The 27,119-nt window shown below is 39.7% G+C and overlaps 1 protein-coding gene across 1 annotated transcript in view; it reads left to right on the top strand.

The window, feature by feature from the left end:
• stau2 (staufen double-stranded RNA binding protein 2) overlaps nt 1–27,119 on the top strand; it is a 78,895-nt gene that overhangs the window by 33,164 nt on the left and 18,612 nt on the right. The window contains exons 10-13 of the mRNA XM_026363393.1: nt 1,582–1,710; nt 3,530–3,587; nt 8,768–9,132; nt 19,069–19,182. Coding sequence (XP_026219178.1) covers nt 1,582–1,710; nt 3,530–3,587; nt 8,768–9,132; nt 19,069–19,182 — 666 coding nt within the window. The remainder of the gene's footprint in view (nt 1–1,581; nt 1,711–3,529; nt 3,588–8,767; nt 9,133–19,068; nt 19,183–27,119) is intronic.

Genomic DNA, 27,119 nt, shown 5'->3' with positions numbered 1-27,119 from the left:
AAATGAAAAACAAGCCCAGCTAGAATGTAGGTTTCTTGCTTAATGTCCGAGCACAATAATAAAAATTAAGATTCAATTATTGAATTATACATGTTCATGTATAATTCAATAATTATACATTGTTATTCAATAATTATACATGCTTAAAATGTTACTTACATTTCAAGTATAAAAACTTGTAGACCTTTCTGTACTGCTTCTTGCTCCTCTTTTCTTTATTACTCACTACTCCCTCATCCTGTCTCTCTTATTCTCTCAACTTGTTCTTGAAAAGTTCTGTTTAAAATTCATTATTTTTATAGCATGCACTTAAACCTCAGAACAGATGAACATCCATCTTTACAGCCCTGTTTTCTTTAGTGTGGAAGCCAACTCTTCAATACTATTAAACTGCCATTTTAAGCTCTTGCTGCTAGAAAAGAAAGCTCAGAAACCATCTTCTGCGCTTCAGAAACATTAGATGTGATTGTGTAAGGAGCCAGTATTGATTAACAGAGTAAAGTTTCATGGTCTTGCCGCTTTAGTAACATTTAACCCTGAATGAAGTTATTGATGTTTTGCAGTTTTTTTTCTGTAAACTCAAAACAAACTTTGTATGCAGAAAGAATCTCAAAGAGATCCTTCTCCTACTTGGAGTCATGCATAATAAGGCGTCACTGCCAGATAAAAGGAACCTGTCAACTACTTCACTGTTGGCATTACTGTCAGCCTGAGTTGATCTATGAGATGTAGAATTTGTTTGGAACTAACATTGTCTGTTTCTGTTTTATCCCCATTATTTTTACTGGCCTGCAAATAAAAGATGCCTTCTTAACCTTTTCAACCATTGCTGCATGCTTGTCTAAGAATATTATGACTGAAGCTCAATTCTGAAAAACCACAGACACACTAGTTAATAAAAAGTTATTACTTGTCCTCATTCATTTTAATTTCCAGGACTCAGATTTGGTCTGTTTTTTTTATCATATGTTCTCTAACCCACTCACTTGTTACTAAAAATGACTCCACTTTGTGTCAGAAGGGACTGACTTTTTATTAGAAATGTCTTAATGTCTTGGTTGTTGTAGCAGTTTAGTATTTTATTCAGGTTTCTTATATGTTGTAACCTACTTGATGCACTCACACCAGCACTGGGTAAGCTTATCAGAACCTTCTGGCTAAGTGCACTGAGGGCTGACTGTTCTCATGTTTTGGCTCTGAGTATGTTATTTGTACAGCCTAATTGTCTGTTTGAATAACATAACAACGTCTGATATTCTCATGGAAATATGTGCTTACATTCTGCAGAGACAAATTTAATGTTTTAGGACCACCGAAAAACAAACACTTCACTTGGAGCTTTTTTGTATAATGTAAATTTCATGGGTTACTCTGTCCAGAAAGCAAAGCCAAGTGTTTTCGACTGAAAATAAATAAAGATTATAGCGAAATCACAGAAAAACTGCATTTTAAGACAGCGAGTCATCTATTAGCACCTGGATGAGTATCAGATGTAGCTGTACAATGTGTGAATTGAAAAATGTTTCAATTTATCTGCATGTGATCATGTGACTATTTGTGTGTTCGTTTGTGCGTTTATAGGTGAAAGTGAATAATGACGTTGCCACTGGAACAGGACCCAACAAGAAGGTGGCCAAGCGAAATGCAGCTGAGGCGATGTTGCTGCAACTGGGTTACAAGGCTTCCACAGTCCCTCAGAACCCCACCGAGGTACAGACTCCACTTCACTGTTTGTATCTAAAATGCGCTGTAGGGTACAGTTTGCTGTTACTGTTGGAAAAGAACATTTTTTGCACTATTGAGGTTGAGCAAGTATACTTATATTCACAGTTCACATGACACAAGACACTCAAAATTTTCCAAAATGTATACTTTACTTTACTTACATACATAATATACAATATATTACCAATAGCTGATATTTTCTGTGTAGATAAACCTAGTTAACCATACAATACCTCAATGTCTGTACAATTCTCTTTATAATAGTAAGATGTCAAAATTAACAGATGAACTGTTATTCAAATATTTGCAACCATCATTTTAATAATAAAAATATATGAATGTATATATGAATGTGGGTAATTTCTACTCACAATTATACCATGAATTAGTAGTAGTAAATGTATATTAAGTAGGTCACTCTAAGTAATTTATTTTGAGGCCAACATAAACTGTTTCAGCGAAAATATGATTTTTTGCTTTTGTTTTTGTTACTTTTACAAATGCACACAAGAAATGCAAGCACACTGAGATGTTATATAGCCTGTGTTGCAATTTGTATTCCATGCATGCTAGCAGGGCTCTGGGGATAGTGGTGGTCCATGGGTACCTATACAGCTGAATGCTGAAAGATTACATAAAGTTGTTGTTTTCGCCACCCTTATTTTGTCTGAATGCTATCTCGTCTCCTCAGCCCCGTAGCCCTGCAGAAGAAACTGATGCTGCGTTGATTCTCAGATTTATATTGAATGCCAGTGACCTATTATGTAACCTGTTCAGAGTGAATGTGTTTTGCAAGCAACCCTTGATCGCCATCATCTTTATTCACCTTGTTGGTTTTTAAGATCAAGGAACAGATTCAAATAGAGATGATGTTATATAACCAGGCTCTCTGTAGAATATTTGGCCTTCCCCAGACAGCTCATTAGTAAGGTACGTGCTGCTGCATAGAATATATCATATGCGGACAGCCATAAAATAATGTAAGGATGACTCATTCTTCAGATCAGAAAGACTGTGAAATAGGATCATATTCTCCAAAGAAAATGCAACACAGTTTGCATTCAATATTTCCCTTAGTCTCAATTCTCTATGCATCCTATCTTTGCGCCATAGTACACTGTACCGGTTGCATGTGTTGACAATGAGATTTCAAATGTTACACATACGTTATTTCATTTTGGTTTGCATCTTTAAAGTTTTTGTTCATAAACCCCTTGGATTGCTATACTTTGATGTCTGTCTTAGATACAGAAGGGTCTGGTGGTCTGAAAATAAACAATAAGACCTTTCTGGTTAAAATCAAGGCAGAATATTTAGACAGAATGGAGTTAGTGGCTGGGACATGGCTTCACATTGGTTGACAGCTGTGAAAACATCTCTATAAGAATTAATTAGATGGCCTACTTCTCCTTAGATCCTTGGACAACCTCGAGCTCCATGGAATACATAGTGTTTATCAAGCTCCTGTTTCGTAGGGTAGGGTGCCGCTTTCTGTCTGTCTCCATACAAATGATTTGTTTTTCAGTTTCACACGTGTGTTTGTAAATGTGTGAGCTTGTGCAGGCTGATACACTGAAGTAACACATTGAATAAGGACAGTTTTAGGTACTAAACATTGACAACACCCCCTAATTAAGTGACTGGCTTAGACAGACACTACACTCCTGAAGCATCCCCTCCTGTGAGCGCTCGTGTCTTTGTGGCCCAAACAGTAGGAAGGAACGTGTCTGACATGCGTGAAGAAGTTGTCTGTTCAAGAATATATATCTTTTCTTACCACCTCCTTCTCTCCTCATCCCTACAGATGGACAACAAAAGCTGGAATGGACAAAAGGCGCCTTTTACTGAAGCGACAAGTAACAGTGAGTATCCGCACGTCTCCCTTTGTCTCTGTCTATTTCCTTCTCCTCCTCCTCGCTGGCTATCCAATGCTCTCTCGTCTCGAAGGTGCTTTTAGTCGGCGAGATGGCCCAGCGTTTAATCTCTGTGACTGTTCAATGGGCTTCTGACTGTCAGCTTAATCGGCCGTGCGTCCTCATGGGGAGCCTGCAAATTCAGGCTCATTCACACAGGCTTACAGGGCCAACAAACTGAGGCCCTCCAGGGACTACCCCCATTGCCTTCCTGTGCAAGAAAACGTAGCCTTTCACTCAGGATTAAGACACAAGCATCCATGCAGATACACACACACACACACACACACACACACACACACACACACACACACACACACATATACACATACCCTTAATCCCACACACAGAGACACAAAGCACATGATGGGGCAGGATGTGTATGATAAGATGATCTGTCTTAAGTCAGATATATCTTACATATCTGTATGTGTCTACCACATGCCAGCTGTAGACAAAATAAAGATGAACGCTGGATTTTTGAAGTAACTTTATGATCACTACAAGCACACAGCTTGTCCCCTCCAGAAGTATATATGGAATAGTCAAAGTCAAGTCAATTAATTCATTCATGTTTGCTGTACATAAAGTATCCCAAGATATCTGGGTTTAAGATCGAAAGATGAATATGATATGAAACTTGAAAATTGCAGCTTTTATTTGAATGTAGATGTGTTAAACAATATACGGTAGATTAAAGCACCTTTTGTATGAGATGACCCAAATTTTAAGTGAGTGAATTGTTTTGGAAGTAATATGTAAGTGACAGGTGTGTCCTGTCCGGTTTTAGCCTAACCTTTTACCTGTGTGTATTCCATGAATGAATGACTGACTGTGTTCAAAAAGAATAAATCAACTTGAAAACCAGAGAACTGTCTGTGGGAGAGAAAAAAGCCATTTTGAATCAGAGAAACAATGAAAAAACAATTATATACAAGCAAGTGGGCATAACTAATACAACCATTTGGAATGTCTTAAGACATTCTACTACTTATGAAGACTTTCAAACATAGGCATACACAAAATAGTTTCATGACAGTGTTTATGTATGAATTTACATGGGATTGTGATGGCCTCATGGGATGTGTAATTTAGAGCAAAGTAAATGAGCTATAATTTACTTGGCAATAATTTACAAGAGCATTTAAGAGGGAAAATGGCCTGTGAGACGTGGAGCAGAAAAGTGGAAAACAAACAGCTAGCATTATTAGATCTGAATGTCCTGTCACTTGGGTTTTTTTGGTGGGGTATCCAACTTAGGTAATGGATGTCATATTTCAGCCTTCTCATATTGAGAAGTACAAAACAAACTGTTAAGACTAATGACTTGGACATAATGTCTGTGCTCATTGCAGGTTGAATCTTAATAAATAAAATTCAGATGAGAGCTCTGTGTCTCTAATACAGCTTTGAGAGCATTCATATCTGTGATATTAGTTTATTTATTTAAAGATATATCATCTTAATTTATGTTTACAGATAAATGTTTGAATAAGTTATTTTAATGGTTGAGGTTTAAATGGTAGCACAAGTTCCACCCTTTGCCCAACACCTACAGAGCAGAACTCCCAGGAAAATGAAGTTTACCTTATATGGTGATTATTTCTATTGTTGGCTTGGAGCATGTCTTTGGTCTGGTGCCATTCCCACTCATAGTTTATCTCACACTCAGCATGAGGCTTAACTATCTGCTAATTACTTCTTTAAAGTTGCCCAAACCACACAACAGTCACACGGCGCTAATGTGTAAATAATGTTTATTACATAAACAACATTTACAACTCATTCAAACAGATACAGCTGGTCTCCGTTTTCACTGTGTGTGCATGTGTGGATCCTTTTCTGCTGAATGGAAGATGTTTCTGTTTTGTCTGTTGTTTTGATTGACTGTGCAGTTTTTTGAAAAACTGAGAATAACTAAACCAGTTTGCAGAATTGCAACATACTCATTTAGACTATGGCAACAGAATCATTGTAACATTTCTAATATGATAAACATTACTACTTATAATTGCAAAACTCACCACACACGCCCACAGCAGAGAATGGTCTGTCTTTAATCTTTTCTGGGTTGTCAGAGTTCAAAATTAATTAATTCTTCTTGTAGATATTTCCACTACAAATTCTAGACAGACTTTGCAAGCTGACTTCTATCTTACAGTGACAAAATTTACTGTACATATCAGTAGCTATGGAGCAATATTTTATGTGTTTTGTTTGTATCATGTAGGATGCACACTTGTAAATCACGTGGGAGGCATAATTCAGATTCTGCTTTTGGTTTTATGCTGTTCCTCCAAATAATGGTTGGTGGTCTTTGCATACCAACAAAGAGTAATGGGAAAGCAAACATAAATGTAAATATTGTAGAATGTTTTAAAAATACAGATTTTCAACAGACACTAAACATAAACCAAATTTTTGGGGGTAGTAAAATCAGAAAAGCAGCGTAGGGATCCCTTTACAGCTTGCCAGTCAAGCTCATAATTGAGCATTGTCATCTGCATTACCTGAAACTGCTTGGGCTTTTTTCGTGAAGTAAATACATGAATGAGTTCCTTAAGTCATTTCTATCTCACATGAGATTCACTACGTAAAACTACTGTGTAGAGAGGCAGTTACTGCATATAAATGTGATGAATCCATAGCAGAAAATTCAAATGCAAACTTTAAAGATTGTTGGTGACTATTTAAGAAGTGTGTCAGAAAGCAGGTAAGCAGGTCACAGGCATTTCATTTTTGCTCTGTGTTTCTGTTCTTCTTCCACACAACACACACATAGGAACCTAAAAGCACTGATTGCATATGTGTGAGTGTGTGTAAATGCCGTTTGCCTTGTGTGGGGTGTGGGATGCAGTACAACAACAAACAGGGTGGCTTAGAATCAGGAAAGGAGCGTATAAAGAAAGCTGATGAAAAAGAAGTAAGAAGAAAGTATTTTTCTCCCTTCAATTCCCATGGGTATTTCAACAGGGGTTTTCACTCAAGTTGCCACATTTCATTTCCTGCTGTGCATATGTCTGTGTGTATATGTGTGTATATGTGTTGTGTGCATGTGTGAACTATGTGAAGGTCTTGCTCCACCATGGTGATTTATAGCAGCGGGCTCCGGCCCTATCTGTTTTTGATCAGTCTCATGCTTGGCTCTGGCTTCCCTCCAGTGCTCCCCTGGCCCACCGGACACCGAGCCTGGGTGGGACCCCTAAGAAACTGCCTGGAACCAACACCACAAACACACTCTTTCATTCCCCACTTCTCAGCCTCATTCCCTCTGCTCTTTCCTTTCTCTAACTTGCTCCCTCTTCATGTACATAATTTCACAATCGCTGTCCAACATCCTCACGCACAAGCACACTCTGTCACTCTTACTTATTCACTCTCACGGTCTCTCCTCCTTTGTCTCACTCTTGCTCTTTCTTGCTCTCACGCTCTCGCTTGCCATCTGACACCAGCTTCAAGCACTCAGTCACATGCAAACATCCTCGCATGCACACACACACACTTAGGCAGACTATCACACACACTCACATGGATTACATTCATTGTTGTCCCCCCATCACCCACCCAACACCTTCAGTGCTCAATGTCTGCTTCTGATGTCACGCTGGCTAACACCTTTCATTTTTTAGGATGCTATATTCAAAATGCACAGATCTGCGAGTTTTACTTGTGTAAATTTAAATTAAAGTTGTCATCAGGATTGGGAGGGGAAAAAAATCCAAGCTGTTGTGTCATTGCTGGCACAGGACAGTTTGTTGTAGTATGAGTAATAAGTCCTGGATTTCATTGCTGTTTCCTTCAGCTTTTCAGCTTCATTGTTCATAATGGGAAATACTGTCTGCAGGTTCCCAGAAACCTTAGACTAGAGTAAGCTAAAACTCTTTCTCTTTCTCTCTCAGTGTGTGTGTGTGTGTGTGTGTGTGTGTGTGTGTGTGTGTGTGTGTGTGTGTGTGTGTGTGTGTGTGTGTGTGTGTGTGTGTGTGTGTGTGTGTGTGTGTGTGTGTGTGTGTGTGTGTTGGTAATGTTAACTCAAACAGGAAGTAGCCTGTCAGTCATGCGCTTACTCCAGCACTTTCTCCCAGCTGTTGGTCTGTACGTACACACAAACAAGTCCAGAGACGTAGATACAGACACATACACAGCTGGTCTTCCTGTCTCTAGTGACCTTGGCTAAGCTTTGGAAGCACTGTATGTTTTTCATATCCACTCATCCCTACCTCCTCTTCCATCTAAACTGACTCCTAGCTCATCCTTCTCTTTTATCCTTTCTCTCCCTTCACATCTCTCCTCCTTCCTCCTACATATCTCATACTTCTTCCCCTTATTTTCGCTTCCCTACAGTGGTGTTTCCTCCTTCCACCTGTCACAACCATTTCAGGACAGTGATGTCAGAGTACAGTGAGCCAACATAAACAAAGAAATTTATACAAATAGTCTGGGTCGGAACATAGTCTTGGAGCGCTGTTGTGCTCAGCTGGCTAGAACCACTGCATGTCTGGATTGTGCTGCATCCTGCTCAAGAAAAGCCGGTGAGACAACAAAGGTGCCTCAGCTTTTCTGATCCAAAATGCTTGGGAAGTTTCCCGGGCCACCAATATATCCACACAAGAACCTTGACTTGAGGCCGAACCGGTTTCAGAGTTCTGACATGCACGCGTTTGCCGGTGCTGTTTCCCATCAAAGATGAAGTCATAGCTGCACTGTTGATATTGGTAGATGCTCTGTTTGTGTCTGTGTGTTTGTAAGAAAGAGGCTGTGTGTGCGTTTCCCGGCAGACACTTTGATAGTGCTCAGAGCTGCCAAACCACATGAAACTGTCATCTACGTTTGGTGATGGAATGCCAGTTTGGGAGCCAACACACATGCGTATACACACAATCAGGCACACACGCATGCACAAACACTCCCTGGCATTGTTTGGTAGAGGGTGAATGTACTGCGAGTGTCCAAATAATTTTGACTCTAAATAATTAGAGCTATAATTATCTCCTCTCTCTCCCCCAACCTCCTACCTGTGTTCCTTTTTCAACTTCAAATTTTTATTGTGTTGTATTGTGTCACCTCATCTACTGACTATCTAAATCTCCTTTTCCATCCATCCTCCCTCCCTTCTTCTTTGACACATTCAGCCCAGAAAGGCCTTCTCCACCTCAGCCCGGATGTCTACCAGGAGATGGAGGCCAGCAGGAAGCAGGCGGGCAGTGCTCCAGCCCCAGGTGGCAGCAGCAGCAGCAGTTCTGTCAACTACATAACATCCAAAGACATGGGGCCTTGCTCTGCTCCACTGCCACCAGGACACTCTCCATACTACAATGTCCCAGCCTCCTCACCCAGTCCCACTGCTACAATGGCCAGGGAGCTTCTGCTTAATGGTCAGGCACCCACAGCTGACACATCCCTCCCCATGAAAGGCAAGAACCCGGCCCTGGCCTGTGGTGTCTCTGTGCAGCCTACACAGCAGCTGGACTACCTGGCTCACATCCAGGGTTTCCAGGTAAGATGCAAGGAGATGGACATGATGCCACTATGATGGCTACAGATCCAGAAAAAGCTCTGAAGGTCTATAAGAAATGGTTACTAAGTTCAAAATTTAGGCAGAATTGAAAAGGAGCTGAATAATAAAATTGCCAAGCTGTTGTCTGTAAATACTCATGATTTTGTTTTCAATTCATTTTTATTGTATAGCATCAAATCACAACAGAAGTCATTTCAAGGCACTTTACAGTGTAACGTTTAAGACCTTACAAAATATAACTGTATGCAGAATTATATAGAAAACCCATCAACCCCACTTGAGCAAGATCTGGGCGACAGTGGAGAGGAAAAACACCCTTTAACTTAAGAAAGCTCCAGCAGAACCAGGCTCATGGTGAGCAGCCATCTGCCTCCACAAGTTTACAGTAAATTCAATGACTGTCACATTTTTAATGAACAAGCTTTGGGTAATGCTGAATGCTGCTCTCACATGACAAGCAAAGCATGCTTGTGTATACAGTAAGAGTATAGATTGTAGAGCTGTATAAATGTAATTTATACATTATTGACACTTTTGAATTTAGTGCTGGAAAATAAATCTGACAGGTGCTTTTGTCATTAATGGCCTTAAAACACACAGATACTCACTGTAAGCACTCTGCGTGTCTCTTTTTGTCTAAGACAACCCTGTTTTAATCAGTGCCGCCCAATCTGCAGCACACACCATACCACTGATACCTGCAGATGCTTTTTATCAGTTTGAACGAAAACATTTTATCTTAACCTGCTGAGGGTTTCTTTGAAAGGTCTTTGTTATTGCTCTGAGCCTTCCTGTGTATGTGTAACCTGAGAGAGCTCTGCTGGTTGGCCAAGCCCAGACACACTTGTGCATATGTGTGTGCGCACACACATACACACACACACAGCAGGTTCTGTTTAGTGGAAATGGAAGAGTTGGGCTGAGGCTTTGTGCGAAGTTTAGGTCCTTGTTGTTCTCACACTGTACAAAACATACCCATGTTTGCATAAAACTGAATATATATTCTTTTATGCATTTCTGAGAAGCATACACACAGAGAAGCATCAGTGCACTCACATGTTTCTGTGTTTGTGTGTGTGTGTGTGTGTGTGTGTATTTCTTAAGCAAGGAATTCAGGCTGTAATTGAGACATGGAGACAATATGTGTTCCATTGAGGGGATGTTTCATATCATGTGGTTCTGTAACGAGAACCTCTGGTTGCCTACACAGCCATGATAGACTTCTTAAGGCTTATGTATTCTTATGTGTTTTTGTGGGTTAAACCACCACCGATTTCAGATGTTTTTGCAAAAAACTGCACTTGTCTGCTTTTCCACTGAACTCATAATGTGATGCTTTGTGTCGGCAGCTTTCTCTCAACCACACTCGACAATAAACAAGCACTCACATGCACCATGAGATTTGTCTCGTAACTTGATAATAATCTCTTGGTCTGATTAGTAACTTTGTTTTTTGTAATCTAATTATGTCATCCAAGTGAGTGAATTACAGTGACTGCCCAATACTGGATTAAAAGCAGTTAAACAAGACATTCTCATAGTGTCTGTTTCATCCATCCAATTTCATAAAGGCCTACCTGCAAATCCCTTCTTTTGATTTGTTTGGAAAATGGCCTCTGGTGAAAGCTCTGACTGGATAAACCACAGTGTGTTGTACCCATGCCAGCTTGGAGCAAGGACGCTGGCACTTAATACAGTCTGTTTGTATGTGTGTATATTTTCTATTAATTTGGCTAGTGTGTAGTTGGCACTGTGGGTATATACGCTGGAAGTAGGGCAGAAACAAAGAAGCAGGAGGTAAAAGACAACACATGGACCAAAGATGAAGTGCAGAGTAAGAGCCACATAACAGATTCTCCCTCTCTGCCTTTGTCCGTGTACATCTCACTTCACTCTCTCTGGTTTATAATTATTTTGGTGTTTCTGCACACCCATTCTAATCACTCATGGTAATCTTAATTCTTCCACAAATTTACTGACTCTTTAATTTTTCTTACTTTTGTATAGTTTAGAGATGTTGAAGAGATTGACTCAGCATTGCACTCACCAGCTGCTCTGCCATCACGTTACTTAATAGTCTTCAGAGTACCACTGCTTCAAATGATTAACTTTTAACAAATTTTGAATTGAGCCTGTCTATTTATTTTTTTTTATATAAATATACATATATATAGTAGAACAGTGATTTTCCATTACCTTTCCATTAGACACCTGGACAAAGACAAACATGCTGCTGATTTTTTCTTTCCTTTTTTTCGTGCTTTCACACCAGTTTGCATTTATCAGAGCAGCTCTCTCTGTCCATGAGCTGGCAGAGTTGGAGTGATTTAAAGGTTGAGTGAATTAATGAAGAAGAGGGGAATGAAATGGCAGAGAGAAAGGAAGTGTGGATGAAAGATGTGTGTGCGTGATCACATGCTGCTTTTATTTGTGGACTAATGCTGAGCATGATTCCTGAGGCTCTGATGGTACTAGTAACATGATCTCTAGTTTCAAGTAGCCAGTGGACAGACTTGTGTTAAACATGGACAGATTCAATATTATTCTATGTTTAAGACTGAAACATATCATATTATTTTAAGGGTTAATAAATACTTTATTATACTGTATTCTTATAAAAAGACAGCATTTTTTCATCCTTAAAAGGTACTTACTGTAAATGGCATTTATGGTGTTTACTACTTATATTAACTGTGAATTAACTATCATCACCCTGCCCTTTGGTTATCAGATGGAAACAGAAGTCCATAAAATCTATAACACAGAACATTATTTTTTGTTGCGCACACTAATAAGCCATATCCCTTAGTAACTGGCAGGTAGAGTAAATGTAGCACCTTTTCAGCAGGAGTTAGAAGTTATGATCCTCCCAAGGTCAAGCTGCATTTGTGCGAATGGAAAATATGACAGAAACGTTGTGTATTTAGCAGAGATTTTAATATGGCTGTAGAGTTCACAGCATATGAAATATCATTAGACTGTACTGCAGCACTTCAGGTTGTGTCTGTAAAAGTTGAATCAGTTTTGCCCAGTTTTGCTTTATTCGATAGTAATAACATAGTAGACAAAGCAGTCATCTGACTTATGTTTTCCATGAAGCTTAACATGAAAGATGGGTTTAGAGAAAAGAGAGGGCTGTATTTGTTTCCGTGCTGGAATCAAAACTTCTATTTTGGAAATCTTATGTTAATGAAAACACTATCCTTGGCGGGTGACTGATGTTGATATCCACTCAGTACAGTTCCCAGGATTTCTCACAATTTCACATTGTTTGTTCTTCTCCTTCTTTACTTCCTTCTATGACTGTGTAGAAAAACCACTTCAAGTGGTGCCAGCTACACCTTGCCTGGCATTTTCTTCCCTCTCCTTTCCCCCTCTCCCTCTTTGGCCCCCTGTCTTTCACCTTCCTTCTTGACGTCCACTGCTGACTCTCATCTCTCTACGTCAACATCAAACACCTGATCTGGTGCAAACTTTTAAAGACTTCTACAGTTTGCTTCCAACCTTCTTGTCATCATCTCATTCCTCTACTCTCTGTTTACTCTGGGATTTGCGTTAGAAAATACATTTTGGGATGGCTAATCCCACCACGTTTGATTTTTGCAGCAGGGTGATGGCTTCCAGCTGCGCTCTGCGGCATATTTGTGTGAAGAGTGATCTTCGAAAACAAGTTTTGTCTGTGGTATAAATCAGGCCGTTAATGCTGTGCTGGCTTGGCACACAGACTCTCTGCTTACATGGTGGCCCTCTGTGTGCGTGTTGGTGCGTATGCCTGTGTCTGTGTGTGTTTGGAAAAACTTAGTGATGATGTTTTTACACCACAATTAAGCCCATTTGCAAACCTTTAAATCAAATACCCTCAAGTGCCAACACAGCATATTGCAAATTTGACTATGCAGCATCTTTTTTAAAATAGCCTTTGTTGTTTGTATTTTGATAGTATTGATCATATTTCATGTTCAATCATTCTCGACACTAGGCAATATAGTGGTTGTGAGCCAGCACTGTCCCAGCATGGGAAGGTGGAGGGCGTGTTAACCTGGCACTTTGTTTGGATTCAAACTGTTCTTTTCACTGTCTGCACACTAATCACTGTTCTCAGAAAAACTCAGCCTGCTTTCTTCCATCAGTTTAAAACTCCTTCTGTCCTGTGTGAACTCTTTTATTAACTAAAGTCCTAGAGTACCACACGTTTTGTTCATAATTTAATGAGGGATAATAATATAAAGAGCCCTACTGTGCTATTTACTGTACCTAAATTTGTCTGTACGTAAAAAGAATTATCCAATAACTAGAAATTTCGGAATTTGTGAAAGCAATGTCTGTGGTGTTTTTCCTAGTATTGCAAACCTGTGTGCAAACAGTTGAAATATAATTTTCAAAGAGAGAAAGGGAGAGAGAGAGAGAAACGAAGTTCCTAATATTGAACTGGCTTCAATAGAACTTGGACTCACTTTGTCTTTATAAATAAAATAGTCTCTCCGTGATTTCGGTGAAGTGCATTTTCACTTTTGTTTGCTCTGCCATTATTAGAAGTGAAAGGTATATCAACAGTGTGCTTTAGACACTCTTGACCCCTGAGGTCCCCTCTGAAGTGGCTCAGTGTGGAACTCTAATTGCTTCTCACCAACAATGACAGCGTTCGTATTCTGAGACCTTGTTTATTGTAGTAAAGTCGAAGTTATTTCCGTGCACTTTGACTCTCTGCAACCTGAACTCAACCTATTCTCAAATAAAAAGGGGGTAGTCCTGCAGTGCTTGTTCTCTGTGGTTTAAACTGGAGTAACATGGCAACACAGCTAGTAAATATTTGTCTTGCAGTTACTTTCACATCAGTGTGGAACACAGTGACATGGATATAGTGTTTCACTTTTCCACACAGCATGAGTTAAACATTTGGACTCACCTTTTTATTCAATGTTGTCTGTATTTCTGGTTCAGTGTCATTAACAGTGGCATCCTCATTCTGTAGGAAGTTTGAACATAGCAAGATATGTTTTTACATTTTAAATGGGTACATTCTCTCAATCATATTTGTAAGGTAGTCACCTGCAAAGCTTTTCCAGCAGTCTTAGAGGAGTTGTCACACATCCTGGGTGCTTGTTGGTTGCTTTTCTTCATTCCATGGTCCAACCTAACCCAGACTATCTCAGCTCATTTTAGGTCATGTGGCCCTAAATTGGAGGCCAGATCATCTGATTCAGTGCTCCATCTCTCTCCTTCTTGGTGACATAATTCTCATAAACAACTGATGGCCTCTAAACAGTGTCACCAGCAAAGCATTCACACACTATTGCACCTCGCCCCCGAATGCTTCATGGTGGGAAACACCATCAGTTTGTCATATCTACATCACCCAGTCTTCTCACAGTGGTTGATGTTGAAATGTGTTCTGTACGCTCTTTTCTGAGTTGCCGGTGCTTGGTGATTTTTGAGGTTTGTAACTCAGATGAACGTCTCTTCTGCAGCATGGCCATGCTAGGTATTCTTTTCTGGGGCAGTTTCATCACAGCATTTAATGGTATTTCTGACTACACATGAAGATATTTTTAAGTACTTGAAGTGTTCCCTTCTAGCCCTCATATCTTGAAGCTAGGTCTGGGCAACATGGTTTCCGTCACAGGATTTTTTTTTTTTTTCATATTAGTCTATATCAACATATAGGCTAAATCACCATTTCTGTCAAGCTAGAAGAACAAGAAGTAAGTTAAGTGAGATTTGGAGGCCCTTAATTTATTTATTTTTTACCATGCTTACTAGTGTTACTAGTCTTTTTTTAACTAAGTATGTGATATCACTGTCTCTTTGTTCTTTTTGTTGTAATGGCACTGGGAAGTGGACACTAACAGGTCTCTTGTTGTTGTGTTAGTATCATACTGGTTTAATGGGAAGCAGCACTTGCTTGGATCGGGGACTGTGAAGTCTTGCACTGCGTGCGCTCTAAAGGATGGTACTGCCTCAGATGGTGAAAAGATTAATGGTCTGCACTTAAATAGCGCTTTTCTCCCTAACTGATTCAAAGCACTTTTACGCTGCTTTTCATTCACCCATTCGCTCACACATATAAGACTTTGCCATGCAGTTGACCTGAGCAACAGCACAACTCACTGAACTTGGGGTTCAGTTGTGAGCCACAGCCACCCCAAATGTTTTTACCTTTTTTTGGAGCAACATGCTTTTAACGCAGTTGGCAGTGCACACCACTTCTCGGTCTGACTTGAATTAGCCGACCACACTACTGAATTTCTCTCTGACTCTTCTTTTCAACATTATCTTCATCTTTTAAGCCTTAAGCTTTGTCCTTCGGGATGTTTTCTTCAGTAACTCTGTTGCTCCACTTTCTGTTAACATTTACTGTCTTCATTTTCTCTTATCTCACACGTGTTACTGATGCTATGGTCTGTGCGCATCAGCCTAAGCTGACTTGGCTGTAACTATTCCAGCCACGTGATTGGTTTGTGCGGTGCTATTCTCTATTTTCATGTCAAAATGGAATGGGTTCTATCAAAATTATTATTATAATATTATATTTATTAAAACTGAATGTTGGAGGCTAATTTTAACCCTTGTTAGCTTTAGTCAGTAGCCAGCATCATCTGCGCTTTATGAATCACACTGCAGTAAAACACATCTAATGAATGATACACTGAATTTATCTTCACAACAGAGCTTTAGTTGATCTGGTTAGTTTTGATAGTCAAGCCCCCAGCACTGGCACATTTGGCTCTTAGTTCTAAACCAGCAAAGAGTTAAAGCCAGGCTGGAACCAGTTGTCCTGGCTGAGAGTTAGTTCTTTGGCTGTATGTAAATGCAAAGAACCGCTTCACAATAAAACACTGGTTATGAATCCCAGTTTCTGTGCAAATACATATTTGTGCTGTTAACATAAAAGCATGGCTGCATAAGCACCACAACTGTGATTGTTTTAGTTTGTGCATGTTCATGTAAGTTCAAAGAAAGACAAGCATTTGAGGAGGAGCCATCCAGCTTTAGATGCCAGATGTCAGAGGTCGTTCCACATTAGTGCCACCAATCAATCATAGGCCTTGCGTAACTCTTCTGCCTTTTTGTCTCTAAAGGAAGTGGATTGAAGGCTGTTTTCTAAGTTAGAACCTGGAATGATTAGTTAGGCCTGTTCAGAATGCGTATGCTCACAGATGCATACACTCAAGATGTTCATTATCTTTTTGTCAAATGATTTTAAAGGAGTTGATGCCATAACGATGTTTTGGCATTTTATCAGAAACCCCCCAAGAAAGAAAGACCTGTTTTCTGGTAAATGGTAGTTGCCACTCACTTTAAAATACAGCTGATTGCAGTGCCACATGTTTTGTAGATATTTGTTAAAATTATTTTTCCTGAATGGCACTGGAAAATAAGCAATGACCAAAGTCATACTTCATTCTGTTGGAGAATAAGTACCAAATTTTATGGCAACTCTTGAATATCTGATAACACATGCAAAAGAATGAGCAATAGTAGTCAAACCCAAATACAACAGCGAGATAACTAGCCAGTAGTAGGATTGTAAAAGGACAAAAGGTTCCCTGATTGATGGAGTGCTGTCAATCAAAAACAGACGACATTGAACAGACATTGTACTTGTAAATCAGTCATTTACAAAAAGTACCTAGCTTAAGGGATCTTTGTCCCCTCATGGTCAAAATACTTTGTAATTTGTAGTTCCATGTGTGTATATACCACCATAGACAAAGGGACAAGTTGGGAATTATTAGAAATTTGATATATCCAAGCATATATCTCTTTACATTGAGAGACTAAACGGGAACGTCTGTTTCCTTCAGCACCATTGAAGGGCCTCACCCTCAGCTGGAGGCCCGACAGCTCAGAAGCTGAGTTCCTGCCGCTCAGACAGCATGATTACACTATATATCACAGACTCCCAGATGTAATGCCTAAATGGACCAGCATACTGAAAACAATTACACATGCACATACACAAAGATCATAATCTGTTGTGGCCGCATCATTGTTTTGCTCTTTTCAAGTTGGAATTCCCTTTGCAGAGTTATGGAAGAGCCTGTATTTTCTGCTCATTAATACATTTTCAAAATTTCTGAAATGGGATTCTTCTTAAATAACAGTTCTATTCATATCCCTAAAATGTCCCCCTCAGTTTCTCTCTCGTCATAAGGTTGAATGCTGGAGAATCTATTAGAGATTAACTTGTCAGAGAAAGCTTTTTCCATGGCTCACTTTACTACCTTCATTATTCATACACATAACAGATAGCATTCCACGATTTATCACTGTGGGCCTATCTCCTCATCAGGTGTGTGTGCACGTGCATGTCATAGTTGTTCATATCTGTGTGTGTACACATGTTCATATCAATGTGTGTTAGTATACACGCTAGTGTGTGTGTGTGTGTGTGTGTGTGTGTGTGTGTGTGTGTGTGTGTGTGTGTGTGTGTGTGTGTGTGTGTGTGTGTGTGTGTGTGTAGGAGAAATTCATGGGCTCACTTGTATCACATGTGTATGGCTGTTTTGAACACATATTATTTTTATATATGATCATAACTTATTTGTAGAGATACACACCCCACTCTGGGAGCTTTCAGTCACAGATCATGTGTAAGCATGCATGTGCTTGCACACAAGTTCAGTATGTATGGCCAACAAATTGTAGCTGAGATAAGATAAAACTTTGGTCATGCATGGAAAATGTAAACAGAAAAATACAACAACTCATAGACGCACAAATACTCAGGACACACATTTTCTGCTGATTAAAAGAAGATAATAACTTAAAACACCTAAGCCAGCGGAAATCCATAGAGACAAATCAGCACATATATTGCACATAAATTTAACACATAATGCCATCCATATGTTTTAGTTACAGCTGTTTATATAATATTAGATGTTATTATACCTTGATTTACAAACATATATAACATGGATTTACGCATCCTAATTTTTCAATTTCAATAACATTTTATTTATATAGCGCCAAATCACAACAGAAGTGATCTCAGGTTTAAAACCTTACAAAATATAAAAGAATTATATAGAAAACCCCACATCCCACTTGAAAAAGCACTAAGCGATAGTAGAGGAAAAACTCCCTTTAGCACCTAACAGGTTTTGTTTTTCTGTATATTATTTATGTTATTCACTTTTTAAAAGAAACTACTTGTCGTGGACTGGAAAAAAATGAAATGGCCATCTTTTACTATACCTGACTTATCTAAGGAGTTAGATAGTACTGTTACAAGCTCTGTTAAGCTAATAGCTATATCCTTCCATACATGCTGCACTACGTTTCTGTTTGCTGATGATGTGTTAGGCTATTTCAATCAGCAATGTTCTGTCTATTGTCTCTCTACATTCGTTCATTTTTCTTAGCTTTTTTTTTTCCACATTTTTTTAGTTATTTCTGCAATTTATTACCATTCCTGCAGCAATCCTGGGCATAAAGGGGCCAGACAAACTCATTTGTGTGGATATGCACTCACATGATTAGAAAGAGAGCCAGTGAGAAGTAGGACAGATAAGCGGGCAGAATTACCAAAAACCCTCGGCTGTCAAGTGTAGACTATCCCAGAGGAGCGTCATGTCATAACCGTCCTGATTGCACAGCATATAGGAATGCTGTCAGAGTTAACCTCTCAATGATCGGGGGTCGTCAGTGATTTCATCACTACCCCCTCGAATGCCCCTTTCTCAGTCGCCCGTATAAACCATTACATTCATTCCCTCCATTGCCATTTATGCATGATGCATGTGTCCACAAATGCACTGTGGTAGCAATTAGACATGCAAGATTTACTCTCAAGCCAACCGCTTCCAAAAACACAAGACAGTGTGTTTGTAATTTCTGCTTTGATATATCCTTTCCTGTTTTTTACGTGTGTGCTTACTCAGTTTGCCTACTACTTGCCTTCTCTTCCAGGTGCAGTACAGTGATGCACAGAGTGGCAAGGATTATGTGACCTATCTGACCCTCTCCCCTGTGCAAATGACTTCCCATGGCACCGGGAGCACCCTCCAAGCCAGCCATGACCAGGTATGTCTGATTGTGTAAATGTAATTTATAGGTGGAGAGTGACTGTGACACACAATGTGGTTTTTAGAAGCAGTACACCAAAATCAAATATTACAGATTAAAATGTGTGTATCAAAGTGTGTACATATAGCTGAATTGTCCTAAAACCTCAAAATGCATGTATGTATTTCAACTTGCCATCGCACTATGGACACAGATGCACATTTATACATGCTAGACACACATGCACTTGTAAATATGATGCCAGCCTCTGTCATCAATGTATTATTTTTTTAAATTATTCATTGAAAGTATAACCCATAATAAATAAATGTCAAAAATAGAAGTTCACCACCCTTTTGCCAGTACACTCTTCACACTGATGCTGAAGTCTATGACAACAACAATAAGAAGAACTGACATCAACTGGGCTCTACTTTCTAGGATGCGCTTATCTTGGCTCAGTGAAGTGTAGCATATAGCATATATAGTCTAGTATATAGGGCATACTGTGAAGAGGCAGCCAGCGGTATATCCTTCTAGATCCTCTAATTAACAGGAAAGCCTTGGCTCCATGGTTTTATTATTACTCACCAAGGCATCAGAGCCACCTGTGATCTATGATTGCATTTCTTCTACAAGACTCAGTTCCTCCCACACACAGCCGCCAGCTCACTATGATTTTCGGTCTATCAAAGTAATCCCCATCCTGGAATCGTATGGAATATCTCGTGGCATACCCCTTATTCTCTCTCCCTCCCACTCTAGTTTTCTCACTCACTCTGTCTCACGTACTCCAAAATTCAGAAGAAGCCTCTTTGTATTGTGTTGCCCAAGCAGAAAACCAGTTGCTTACATTCTATCATCTAAACATAGGACACCCCTTTGTTCAGCAGTCTTCAAAGTTTTAATAAAGAGCTGGCCTGTCCCTGAATGGGACAGCTGACAGGGGGCTAATGCCGCCACCGCTAACTGAGAGCCAAGCCAATATAGGCCAAGCAGGTCTCTGTTCTCGAGAACTGTTGTTGCCAGGAGCACTGGGGCATGACCAACTGTTAGAGAAGTCTTTTATTTTCCTCTTCTCTGTACAGTGAGGAGTACTACCACAAAGGGAGCACTTAACAATAAGGGGTCACCCTTAGAAGCCCCCAAACTCTTAACACTTGTTGAACAAAGTAGGCCTGAAAGCGTCACACCATTTGGCCAGCTTTGCCATGATAGTGATGCACGCTGCTATGAGGATGGGGTATTTGTTGACCTACTAATCCAGTCCTTAGAGTTACCTGCTAGTTACTAGAATAGGCTCAATCGTGTGCTGGAGAATCTCATGTATTATGTAGCATGCGTTCAGATCAATCTGGAAGCTGGTTTCACATATGCATGCCAGTCAATGTCTGGAGATTTATGTCTGCAAAGTGTACGAAGTTGCGTGTTCGCACATGTAGGAGATTGCCTTGAGAGATGCATTCTTAGACAGGGCAGTGGTCTGTTTGGTTTCAGAAAGGGGTGGTCCCTGGGTAGAGTATGTTGGAGGTACTGTGGGACACAAAAAGCACCCAGCAGAAATCAATCGTGTTTTGTTTATGGTATAACTGTGTAATTAGAAACAGTGCGTTATGCATATAACCCTGGTTTCTTTAAAGAGAGAAACACAACACAACAATTGAAAGCATGGTAAATATTTCCTATACTTTCTTGTGTTGTGCTAAGTGGATCAGCTGAAAGAGAACACTCACTCACTCTGTGTGAAACCTCTGGACCTCTATATATCTGTTGAATTCACTTAGGTGCTCATGCGAACTTTACACAAACTTTGCACTAGGGGGCTTGCAGGATCAAGTCTGGGTAATGTCTGAGCTAACTAACTTGGACATTTAAGTTCCCACAAAGTTTATGGTTCCAGTGCATCTGTAAAAGCAACTTGAGTTACCAATTAATACTTAATTAGAGATCAATATGTTTCCTATGCCGCATGTTAGCTTTAGCACCCATAAACACAAACTCTCACATTGCTGTTTTTTTAAGTGTAATTGGGCATATCATAAATACGATAAGATGGAACAGAGAATCTCTTGGAAAAGTAATGATAAAATCTTTCCTGCAACCTGACTCTGTTGGTGTAGACACAGAGAATTTCCTGTGTGTCTAAGTGTAGGCTTATGTCAGGTAGACGATCAGTTGATTAGGATCAACAGCCAAAGCAATTCTCTCCATATCTCTCAGTAACCATGATGTATAAAGGACGGATGTGTAGGATATGGATGACGCTATGCAATTATTTATAATCTTTTCTAGAGGTACCTTCATTGATGCCCATGCCATTTTCATTTGTTGTATTATTTAAAATATTTGGTTGAATTCTGATTCCTTTTTTTTATTTATTTTAATACTTTTGTCAGTTCCAAGTTATTAGTTAGTTGTGGTTTCTTCTGCTTTTGTGGAAGAATACCAATAAATGTGCGCAAATTTAATGTAAATTTGTATTCTGTTTCAGTTTCTGATTATTCTCATAATTTTGTTTTGAGTGATTTGCAGGTGGAGTACATTGGTTGAATGTTTGTTTTTATGTAAAAATCTATTGTCAGAGATTTAATCAAAGAATATTGGGCTATAAATAAGAAAAACAGATATACTCCAGCCTGCAAATTAATATAAACAGTGACTTGAAAGAACAGATATGATGCCAGAGGACAGCCTGCAAAACTTGAATTTTTTTGTTGAAAACACAAAGAACATGAGCAGAAATCAGTCATGTCTGCAATATTTAAAATACAATATACGTAAATATTTAATATACGTCACATATTAGCAAGCATATACTTAGAAAGCACATATTAAACAAAACTGAATCCCCTTTTGAACACTTTGCAATTTGTCTATAAAGTATAGGGGGATGTAGGATGCCACAAAAACCCTTCTTACCCTGCTTCATTTACAGGGATGGAGTCAAAATCATGTTGTTTGTGGATTTCTGCTATCTGTTATGTGATGAGATTTCTCATTAGCATTTAACACTATATAGCCTCACCTAATGATGACACCTAATAAGAGAGAATGGACTTTTCTCAGATCTGAATGCAGTTTCAACTGGTTCACTGCTGTATTGTCTCTCCCCTCTTGTACATTTTATACCCAAAGGACTGTGTCAACAAGTTTGGAAATCATCATATCTTGAAATTCATAGATGACCCAGCCATAGTGAGCTTTGGGTTCGAATTCTCCAGTAGGGGTCCTTAGGCAAGACCTCCTAAAACTTACCCTGCCTGCCTTTGTACCTTGCACCTCACTTGTGAGCCGCTTTGGGTAAAATCATTTTGGATAAAAGCATCTGTTTGCTTTGTAGTATATGTGTCCAGTTAAAGCTGTCATTTTGTGCATTTGGAGTTTGTACACATTTGTTTAAGGTATCTATATCTGTAACATACTGGATGGAATAGTGAAGGATTATAACCACTGAAATGTACAGAGCTGGTTATTGTAGAATACATTGTTAGTTTAGCCTTCTGTTAGACGCCAAACATTAATGATCACAAGCAGAGATGTTGCTACAACGTTTTGTTTTTTTTTACAATGGTCTGCTCTTTATCAGTGAGTACTAATACACATGCACACCTACACATAACCACGAAGTGCTTAGGTGCCATAATCCTTGGCCTTGTGCAGACATTCCTGGAGAGCCTGTATGTGTGAGAGATATACAGCTGAGTGCCCTTTCTGACCCTATGTGCCATCTACTCAGTGCCATCTGCCAAACACATGTGAGCCTATAGGCTGCTAGACTTGCTGAAATCCACCTGGAGCCAAAGATGTTTGTCTGCAAGTCCTCCACTTTGGCTCTAAATGATTTTTGTTGATAGTTTCAGCCTTAGGTTACAATATGTTTAGTTAACATTTTAAACCAAAGGAACCAGAGAAAAGAAAAACTACACCATCGACAGTTTTTTGACTAAACAGAAGCAGAGTAAAACAATGTCAAATGCTGGTTTGTGTATATGTCTCCTATTCTCAGTTCCCAAATTCAACTGTAGGTTTATTTTAGGTGACCTCTTGTTTGAAACACATTTGAACTTATATCCACGAGTTATTCATAGACGTCCAGCCTTGCCGTCTGCTCAGGCACTCAAAAGGTTTCATAAGTTTTGCTCAGCTAAATCCATACTCAGCATCATTTGATACTATATCAAGTTAAACAGTCAGACTAGAGGCCATACCATAGGGATATATTTAGCTTTTGTTTTTGTTTTGTTTTTGTTTTTTTGTTTTTTTTTCTTTAGACGAGCTGATTTCTGTGTTTGTTCTGCAGAGCTGAAGTAACTTTCTGGCAGTCCTTCATTGGCGGCAGTGGGACATCAGGGGGGCCAAGGCCCACTGAGCTGTGTGTGAGGTGTCGCTAGTACAACATGAGCGGGATGCAATTGAAGATGACAGGGTGACTGTTGTGTGTCTGTGTGTATTTTTGTGCGTGTGTGTGTGTTTGTATGGCTATCAGTGTGAGGATGCAGCATGAATTTTTAACCATTGGACTGAGAACATTTTTACAAAGTGAGGACATTTTAGCCAGTCCTCACAATGAGACGGATGTTTAAAGAGAAATTTGGGGTTAAGTATAGGTTTTACAGTTAGGCTTACAATTTGGTTTTGGTTATGTTTAGGGTAAAGGTATGGGTGAGGCAGTACAGGTAATTAATAAAAAATTGAAAGTAGAGTAGATGTGCATGGCCTACGTGACAGTAGGGGGGCTAGGGAATGCATTATATCAATGAGTGTCCTTACTCTGACTGCCATACAAAAGTGTGTGTGCGTGTGCGTGCGTGCATGCGCGCGCGTGTGCATGCGTGTACATGTGTCCTCAGCTGTGCCACCCTGGATCCCAGGGGCCCTGTCTGCCAGATTGTTAGCTGTGGTTGCTTAGGTTTCCTACAGCAACAGTACATTTTGGCTGATTTGATATGACATGTTGGACATTGCATATCAGGATTAAAATGTGTTGTAGACATGCTTTCAGGTAATGAGAGCTACTTTGATGGGTTTATTTTTTGTGAATTTTATCAGGTATGTGGTGTTAGAGAAAGTTCTCTCTTCTGCCTCTAATTTGTCATCTAGCTGTTAGGCAAAGTTTTCCGTAGGTAGCCTATGACCAGACTTTATGTGCTGAGATAGTACCCTTTATGAATTAGCCTTTCACAAGGCCGACATCACTTTAACAAAACACCATTTGGTCACGTGCTTGCTCCCTTGACTGTTTCTGTTATCTTAGGCCAGATTCACAAACACATACAGATAACCATGACAGGTTACCCAATCCTCCCTACAAAAACAAAACGTGGACAGTTTGGCTAAAATTAATTGGGCATCTGACCTTGTCTCTGGTATGTGGATTTTTGCTGCCAGAGTGATGTGAACCAAAGGTTAAGGGACAAGGCTGAAGGGTGCTAATAATGAACACCAGTGGGTGGTGTTTATTTACATGTTACACACATTCTTACCTTCATTTGTTTGGATATAAATGTATTGTAGCTAGGAGAAGATAGACGGTACTGATTCATGGTGTGCTAACTGCTGGGATGGTCTTCATAGATCCCCCAAAGAGCTGGGGAGAGGGAGCTGCGGAGGGGTGGAGGTTGTGCAGGCCTTGAGTTTGAAATCTTCTTTTCCAACTGGAGTGCAGACATTACCCCAGGCTGTGCTCCTCTAGGGGGTCCCAGTGGAGTGTTACCCAACCAACCAGGCAGCTGTTAAGCAGCTTCTCCTCCCCGTTTATCTGTCTTGCCTGTCTCCTCTTCATATGCCAGTGTTGTGTAACCAAACACGGCACCTGGACGTATCCTAAATCACTTTGTGAGAAGTACACTAGAGAGTGGCACCAATCTGTGTCGACAAGGCCTGAAATTTGTGAATGAGTTTGTAGCAGACATATGTAGGTTTCTAACTATATTGATGAACATCTGCTACTGTTGTGTATACACTCGTCTGTGTCAGAACTGAAGAGGATCATAAGTTAAAAAAAGGTACATAACCATAGTTGTGTGATTTGTGTATTTGTAATAATTTTCAGGTGAATTGTGTGTGTGTGGCTGTGTGTGTGTGTGTGTGTGTGTGTGTGTGTGTGTGTGTGTGTGTTCCCGAGGAAAAAAGTTTAGATCTAAACATAACATGCAAAAAGCTTGAAACACTAATATTTAGGTAATATGAAGTCTTAGCAGAGTGCAGTAATCTAAACTTTATTCAATTATGAGGGTAATTTCACAAGCTAAATTCCCATCATGGTAGACTGTAATGCCAAGATATCTATATTTACTTGACATTTGACCCTGTCATGATCTTCTTCTTCTTCTCTTTCGGCTTTTCCCATCAGGGGTCGCCACAGCGAATCATCCTTCTCCACCTAAATCTATCATGAACATCTTCTACCCTAACACTAGCCAACCTCATGATCATATCTTGTAAAATACTGTCCAGTATTGATGTTTGACTGTCATTGACTTTACACAGTGAAAATCATGCTGTTTGATGTTGATTTTGAATTCAAAAGCTATAGAAAACATCTTAAAGAATTGTGCCCACTTGTATAATCTCAGTATTTGATATCCTGGCAAACAGTGGCACTTTAGAAATCAGTGTAAGAGTGCTGGAGCCAGACCCAGCTGTTATTGTACAAGAAGCAGGATACACACTGAATGGATCACTATCCCAGTGCTAAAAAACTATTCAGTTCTGTTTTTTTTTTTGTTTCCATTCAGAAACAATGGCTTGAGTTTAACTCTCATCTCTGTGTCATGTTGATAAAGTGTACCCAAGTTTTAATTTAAGTATAATGACTTTTATGAGATGGCTAAACTGAAATTCACTGAATCTATAAGAAGATGTAATGATCAGAGCTTGTTGTAGGAGGTACACGTCTGCACAGCTCTCATTCTTCTTAATTACACATCATATGGACCAGAGGTGGAGCAGATCTCCCCATCAACATCACCTTTCAAAAGAACATCACCTTTCAAAAGACCTCCCTTCCCAACACCACTCGACCCAGTCTTCATACTGTCAGACCTACCCAAACCTGCTGCACCCCCTACCTTTAGCCCACCGCGTTTGCACCCTGGAGATGACAAAGTGAAGCATCCACAGAGCAATCCATCACTCCCACCTGTCTTCCCACAGGCCCTCCTCAGGAAACACCTTTCAGTCCAGGAGATTAGAGTGCGATGGGAAGGAGAGGAGCAGTGAAAGAATGATGGAGGAGGAGGAAGAGGGGCTAAATGAGTCAGAGAGACAGCAAGAATTGGGAGTGGGGGGGTAGTTGAGAAAATGAGCTGGAGAGAAATTGATTAGGTGGAGATAGGAGGGATGGATGAAGACAGGGGATGAGAAAATGAATAGATAAGGGACTTATCTACACACAAAGCAATGACCAGTGGACAAAGAATAAACATGAACTTGCACATTAGGGCATATATTGATAGTTCTAAGTGGCACCTTAGAACATAAGCATGGCTATTAAAGTAAGCAACTGGGTTGTGTGTAGACTGTTACATGGGACTTTGAGTTAGTTTCATAAAAAAGCCAACTGTAACCTGGTTGCTTAAGTGCATGTAAATTCACTGATCTTGTTTGTTTGCTGAAGATAATCTGCAGAGCATGTCTTCATTTTTTTATCTGGACTACAGTACAACTCTGGTGTAAAGAAAGAAATGAAAATATTAGATAGAGTTTATGAGCTGACCCTGACTGCATGAGTAGCATGAAAATTGACGTATACCTTTTGTGCTGACAGCATTTTAGCGGGGTTACCACTGCTGTGCATGTGACTTATGTCATGTTTTGGTAGTGAGGATCTGTTTGGCTCAGACTTGAATGAACAAAGAAATGTATCAGCTTGTTTCACTCTCTCGCCATGGAGGAATTCTGCTTACTAATGCTTTGAATAGCATACCGTGCACCTACACTCCACGCCATGAGAA

The sequence above is a fragment of the Anabas testudineus genome, chromosome 2, assembly GCF_900324465.2.
Source record: "Anabas testudineus chromosome 2, fAnaTes1.2, whole genome shotgun sequence".
NCBI classification, from domain to species: domain Eukaryota; kingdom Metazoa; phylum Chordata; class Actinopteri; order Anabantiformes; family Anabantidae; genus Anabas; species Anabas testudineus.
The sequence above is the reverse complement of the archived record's forward strand: the minus strand, read 5'-3'. Positions and strand labels throughout refer to the sequence as shown.